Source organism: Teleopsis dalmanni, chromosome X, assembly GCF_002237135.1.
Source record: "Teleopsis dalmanni isolate 2A chromosome X, ASM223713v2, whole genome shotgun sequence".
NCBI classification, from domain to species: domain Eukaryota; kingdom Metazoa; phylum Arthropoda; class Insecta; order Diptera; family Diopsidae; genus Teleopsis; species Teleopsis dalmanni.
In genome coordinates, this window is record NC_051848.1 from 83365689 (window position 1) to 83372977 (window position 7289).

Below are 7289 nucleotides of genomic sequence, written 5' to 3' on the forward strand. Positions count from 1 at the left end.
TCTTAATTTTTGAGTGGCATTATTAAGGTTTCTTTTATCTTGTATTAATCGTGATTGTTGCCATTTTTTACGTAGTTTTCTTTTATTATAGACTAGATTTAAAATTTCGACCGGATAGTTTTTATCAAATTGCTTACTATTCTGCAGTGGAGAACTGCGCCATGCCGATGTTTGAATCAAGCTTGTAAAGCAATGCGTTTCACTCTCTAGGTCATTTATACTTCGTATTTTGCAGGATAGGTCAATATTTTCATTTATCTGGGCCTTAAAATAATTCCAGTCTGTTAGACGGTTTGTTAGTGTCGGTTTAGGTATCATAGATAGAATATTACATCCATAAGTAAGCAATATTGGAGAATGGTCAGAATTTAAGTCAATTCCTGCTTTAACTTCAATGTCTCTTTTTTGAATTTTATTTACAATAAAGAAATCAATGACATTTGGTAATTTTTTTCTATCAGTTGGCCAGTATGTTGGAGAGCCAGTGGAGAGAACTTCAAAACCTGTGGCCCGACATGCTTTAAGTAATTCCTTACCCTTTGTGGTATTTAGTCTTGACCCCCATTGAACATTTTTTGCGTGAAAATCACCACCAATTATTGCTTTATGTTTGTGTAATTTTAATAGATCTATGTATTGTTCATATTTTATGTTATGTCTTGGTCGACTATAGATGGACGTTATTTGTATTTTGGAACCACTCTCTTCAACTGCAACGGTTGTTGCCTGGAACTCTTCATTAGACAGTTTATTATCTTGATAATGCTTAATGTTGGATTTAATTATAACGGCACTTCCGTCTCTAGCCTTATTGCTTAGATGAATAGTATGATAAAAATTATAGTTTTTAAAATTGGTATACGATTCTTTTGTAAAATGAGTTTCGCTTATTAGGCATATGTCTATATTTTCTGTTAGCAGAAGTAATTCTAATTCGTTTTTGTGTTGAAGCAAACCATTTGCGTTCCATTCCATAATTTTAAGAGCAATCATACAGATGTACAGTTAAGTTTTTGTTCTAAGTTGTCTAGGCGATTTTCTATTGCCAATAGTTTTTCAAGAATAACAGAGAGGACATTTTGTGATTCATCAGATATATTTATTTTTTGGGCTACGGAGGTTGTTGGCTTGATATTGTCTGCATATGATACTTTAGCGATTCTTCGACTTGAGTATATTATTGGTCTTTCGATATTATCTGTTTGAACTGGGACAGGAACTTTTTTTGTTTTTTGGTCTCTTAATTTTTGAAGCTCTTTTGCGACTACACAACCGCGATATGACGCTGGGTGTTGCTCCCCACAGTTGCAACATTTTGGGTGACTATCATCGGGTTTTTCACAATTTATAGTTTCATGCTTACCTGCACATTTCACACACCTTGGCTGCTTTTGACAGTAGTTTTTGGTATGGTTGAAAGATTGGCATTTGGTGCACTGCGGAATAATTTTAGAGGGTTTTATTGTTTCTATAGATACTATCGTATTTAAGATTTCTTTGATTTCATGGATTTTGTTCGTATCTTCTACTGCCTCAAAGGATAATATGAACATATCCAGTGGTTTCTTAGTTTTAAATTGTAGCTTATTAATTGCGCTGACAATTTTAAAACCCTTTTCTGCAAGGTCGCCAACAATATCTGTAGGGTCGCATGAGTGATGCAGGTTTTTTGCTATAACTCTTATTGGTCTAAGCTGTTTATGTTCATAAGAGTGCCATGAGAGATTTGCTTCATTTAGAGCTCGAGTTACTTCCCGATAATCGTTACCATCGAAAGTGCTAATTTTACATAAGTCGTTATTCATTAGTTTCAGCAAAAATTTATTTTTGCTTTCCTTTGTAATAATTTTTCTTATGTGATTGTAATTATCAGAGACAGTTACCATAATTGGAGGTGGACGAAGCTGGGTTGATGTCTTTTCCGTTTCTTTAGAATGCTTTTGTGTCATATTGTTGAGAGTTGGTGACACACTTGGAGATGTAGTAGCTTTGCGCTTTTTTGAGGCTCTTTTATTATTTCTTTTAACGATCCAGTCGGTTTCACGGGCAAGCTCTTCCTCGTCTGTTTCGAAAGTTATGGTGGTTTGCTCTTTCGGAACATTATTGTTAATAAGTTGCGACCTTAATTTTTGGTTTTCACTTTTGAGTTGGATAATTTCTTGATGAAGTTTGCCGCATAAGACTTCTAATTCTCTCATTTTTTTATTAAGAGCTTCATTATTTTTGTCATTAGTGTGGCTGGTGTTTGTGGACATGTTAATTTCGTATGGATCTATATCTTTTGTACTGTTTGGAGAAATTTTGTTTAAATTATTATTTTTATTACTAATTAATTTAATTTTATTTGCTATAGCAATCTCACTAGCGGTTTTTTTAATGTTTATTTCGGTATTCGATTTACCTATAGTTTTGTTTATAGGTTGATCGTTTATTTTAATGTCTTCTGCATTAAATGTTATGTAGCCATTTAGGCCATTTTCACTTATTAGTGAATGTCTTCGTATATTACTTTTACAATTGTTCATAAAAAATTAAATATTAAAAGAAATAAATTTTTTAGTTTGATGATCACTGATTATATAGTATATATATAGAATATTAAATTTTTACAAAAGAATTAAAAATATACACTGTGGCAACGCCACTTTTATAAATTGCAACTTTCGTTAAAAAAAATAAACAAACAAATGCTGTCTCTATCAGCTGTTTTGAAAGTATTAGTAACTTTCAGCAATTTTATTGCTTTTGATTAATTTGTTTTGATTTTTTTTGTTTTTTATTAAAACCAAAATTTAGAAGTATATTTTGCAATTTAATCACACAAACCGCACTTTTGCTGACACGGATCGCGACAACTAGAGTGTACGTGTATTATTTAATCTTTGTGTGCACTTATTTAAATTTGTTTCTTTAAATTTTAGATTTAAATTTAGATAAAAACGGAGCGTCCGCAGTTGGAGTGTCTTGTTTCGCCAAAACGCGCCAAAAAAAACGTTGAATTTAATGAAGGACAGTTTGCGATCAAGGTCTCTAGAATTTTTCATGAACGCATGATTAAGCCGTTTAAGAGAAATGTTGTGATGGTTTGCATATACATCTATAATAAAATAGGATGTTGTTGAAGTGATGAAACGTCAGCAAACTACAGTAAAATTTCTAATTTATTTGAGGACGTTTAATTTTTGTAAAAAAATTCAACTTAAAGACGATGTACAGTATACTATGGTATTTAGAAATCACAGTAGCAATACCAATGATAGTAACTTTAACTATGTAAATTGCAGTTTTATCAGCATCAATGCTCGTAATATTCGATGAAAATGTTGTTTAACAATAATTGGCTGGGTAATATGATGAAGTTCTGATTGTGCAATAAATCACACAAGTTGCCGAGTTAGCTGTAGAATTGAATAGCTTAGATTCAGTGTCACTTGGTCAATTGTTATAACCCTTAAAGTTCTAAACCAGGATATCCAACAGTCATAGAAATTGGTTGCCACTGTGAAATTTTTTAAAGGCACCACTTCAGGCCAGCGCGTATATTAAGTAATCATAGTTAAATCGTACCTTCATGATATGCATTTTATTTCATTTATAATTGTCTATTTCCAGATCTATCAACATCCGTTGGTTAACATCCACAATTGTTACTAAAAAACACCCTTTATATTCCATTAGCTAGCTATGGTATATTGTTAATTACATCGAGATAGGTCTATTTTATTCATAACCTCAGCTCAGCTCAGAGCAGCTTCGGTTGACCTACTTTTAAAGTAAGTATGTTTGCAGTGGCTATAAAAAAATTTGAAGGCATAATGCCTGCAATGAAACTGAACGTGACTTCCATGACCCATGACTTCCATGACCCATGACTTCCATGACAGATTGCAAACTATGGTACAAGGTTTTTGTTGAACTATTACTAACAGACACACAAAGCCAAATCAAAATTAAGAATGAAGGAAACAGTGTCGATATTTGAAAAGAACAGAAATAAAAAATCCGTAAACGCATTGTATGCTTTTTAAATTTTCTGGTGGACTAATTGAAATAGATTTTTGAAGTTAGATTGTCTATTGAAAATGACCACCACCGGTAAGACATATCATTCTCTAATGTATTGATATAATTTCATAATATTTGCATATATAGTTATAATAAGAGTAAAGTTATTGCGTCGTAGGTGATATATTTTATTCAACATATAGTTTTAACAGATATATATTAATAATTTATAATATAGTTTTGGAAATCGGTAATTTAGTTTACATTCCGAATGTCGTGCAATTGCCCATCATTTTTTTATGCCGATATAACGATCAGCATTCGAAGAAGGTATTTGATCAATATATTTTCGTATTCAGATCCAAAATTGCTCTCACAGAGAACCGAAAAAGTTTCGTTACTAAAATTTGCAAATATATTATATTGAAATATATTCAAAGCATTCCCGTCTAAATGGATGGCTATGCTCTAATCTTTTCCAAATAAAATATGCTTTATATGAGAAGTAGACCAAATATTATTATTAAAACAAATATTTTAGCTGGCGTGTGATTTATTTAGGTTCAGAATATTCGCGAGTTTTTACAAAAAGAGACTAGGACGTGACGAGTTTCGATAAGTTCATTGTTATTAGTAAACAACAACGAGTGTTCCTATATCTATGTCACGACTTTTCCTTATTTATAGATGACTTACTTTAGATGTAATAGTTGATACCAGAGACGTTACATCTCAGTTTTATAAGTCTCGGTAATTCCAATGTTGATGGTAAACTTATTTGTTAATTTGAATTCGTCTTTTTCTTGGCACAAACTGGATCCTCACTTAGTTTTGTTACCTGCGCATTAACATGTATGTTATACTGTCCTATTTCAAGATCATCCGCAGTTTTGGTTGATCCATTATCGCATGCATGTAATCGTTTCATGTCCATGTCATGTTGATTCTCTTCTAAGACTGGAGTCCTAATATTAGACTCCAGATTTTGAATCAACTGTTGCACCATACCACCTCTTGGAAGGCTTTCATCAGTGTGACTGTGCAACAAATGATTTATTCTATTTCGCGTCTCCTTGAAATCAAATTCTCGAGGCAAAGTAAGTCCAACTAAATGAAAAAAAATTTTATATATTACTTTGCATTGAATTATTAAAATGTGATTCTTTATAAAAATTTATACTCTTTTATTGGAAACTTACTGTTGTTAATTGTCATGAAATGGTCACGCCTATGTGTTATCATGCCAGATTTTAGTGCTAATAGATCAGGTTTAACTGGGTTTGATGCCATTTTCTCCAAATTGAGAAACTTTTGTGTTGTTTTTATAACGTGGCCATTAGTTGGTGGACAATCAAAGGACTGTTTGCCTCCAAAATTTTTATATACAAAAAATGGTAGATTTTGATTCTCTGCAGATTCATTAATTATGTTATCGTCATAGGTGGCGTGAAGACTCATTGCCGTAGGTCTGTTTTGAATACTCAAATTTTAAAGATGACTGTAGTTTTTGAAGGTTCGGTTTGATTAATTTTGTTGTTAATTTTTGTACGAAATCCAAAATTTTCCAAAAACATTAGATGCTTAGCACATTACATAGACCTGCTGAATTTTGAAGTTGTGTGGAGTCGAAAAAATATATTATAATTTAAGTAAAAATTTATTTTACAAGTAAACAAAAATATTTCTGACATTTAACCGAAAGCTGCTGCGTTGTTTTTTTTTATAGAAAATCTCATTTTACTACATAAGCGTGTTTCTCGTACTTCGATTTCTGTTTTATTAAGTGGCCGTAATTCAATGGAGGCTTCGATTTCAACTCCTATAAGAATCCAAAGTGAAGTAATGGAAATTAGTTAGCCACATATAGAGTTTGGTACAGTTTGACACACCATTGCAGCTTAACACAGTTTTTATATTTTTTTACATATTTTATACATAACGCTAAAGCTCTTACGAATTGCAATTATCGGGTCTCAACTGTAAACCAATACTACAGCCTAGTAAAGCAATAAGTTTACAACATCAGGCAAAGCAGAATATACACTTTGTATCATTAATTGACACGAGATGTCGCTAGTTCGGTTTTTAAACCCGTGCTGCCCCCATACATTAAATTTAAACATTTAAATATATTTGATTTATATCTTTAATAAATTTAAATTTTTACATTCGTAGAACATATTTATGAAATACCATATTTTACTTGAAAAATACCTGTGTTGGACTTAGAAAATTCTTAAAAAAATTCTTTTATAATAATGTAGTTGTTGGAACAACTGATTATGGAAATATGGATAGATTGGCCATTGTACCGCCTGAATAAATTAACCAATGTTCACCTGATTACGTGGATGTAGGTTATCTTATCATGGCACCTCCGTTTATAGAATCAGATCATATACTAAAGAGAAGCAGATAGACAGACTTTTGTATGTTAACAGCGTAACTTCTGATCTGTCTAAGAACTACATATTCATCAAAGTAGAAGTATTTTATGTAGAAGACTCAAGTATCTGACAATGCAAAATCTCTTTCAGCCGATAACAACTATGCGAAAATAAACAATAAATTCATTCGTCGGATTTGTGAGTTGCAACAGAAGCAATGAATGAAAATGTTAACGGATTCACGTCTGCCCAACAACTACTACACTCACCCTCTACTATGCGAGATAAAAGATCTCAGTGACACCAGTATTTCCGAAAATGAATATAGCACAAAATGTATTTTTGATTTTTTTTGAGACAAGCGAAAGACCAAGTCAGTTTTAGATTTCAGCTCACTAAAATCAAACTGATGTCCGAAGGTTTCATCTTTCGGGATCATCACTCACTGCAGCTGGTCTTATTGGGAACGCCCTTCTCTAAGTTTATCTAAGCGTCCTAAATGATCAAACCTTTTGTCAACCACTACTAGTAGAATGTCATCCGCAAATCCAACAATAATCGCTTTGTCGAAAAGTTTTATTTTTACTGTCGTACATAGCATTTCACAGAGAAAGTGAAAGGAATCCCGCCAGTGAGCTCATACTGTTTTCATCTTTTTTCTCTGCCATACTGCATTCGGATTTGTTGAAGTAGCTGCGAATAATGCATAACAAATAATCGGATACTTTCAGAGTTTCAACCGAGAGTAGTATATTAGACCAGTTTGCTGAGTTGAATGCATTTTTTATGTCCTTAGTGTGTCCTTCGCTGATAGCTTCCTTTGCATTTGTGGCCAGTGGAGCCTTTCAGTTATTGCTGGGAGCATCCCCTTATTATGCGACCAAGTACTGGAAAAAA

At 32.5% G+C, this 7289-nt stretch overlaps 1 protein-coding gene across 1 annotated transcript; it reads right to left on the reverse strand.

The window, feature by feature from the left end:
• Positions 1–4425: 4425 nt before the first annotated feature.
• LOC119661866 lies at positions 4426–5619 on the reverse strand. Its single transcript, XM_038071370.1, has 2 exons — positions 5205–5619; positions 4426–5112 (listed from the first exon to the last, which is right to left on the reverse strand). The coding sequence occupies exons 1-2, from the start codon at positions 5461–5463 to the stop codon at positions 4787–4789; spliced, it is 585 nt and encodes a 194-aa protein (XP_037927298.1). The 5' UTR covers positions 5464–5619; the 3' UTR covers positions 4426–4786.
• Positions 5620–7289: the final 1670 nt, after the last annotated feature.

What these genes read in the sequence shown, in the direction of transcription:
- LOC119661866 (XM_038071370.1), bottom strand. Translation starts at nt 5,463, where the DNA reads ATGAGTCTTCACGCCACCTATGACGATAACATAATTAATGAATCTGCA. An exon ending in TTTCATGACAATTAACAACA is followed by an intron (nt 5,113 to 5,204) that starts GTAAGTTTCCAA and finishes TTTTTCATTTAG; the next exon opens with TTGGACTTACTTTGCCTCGA.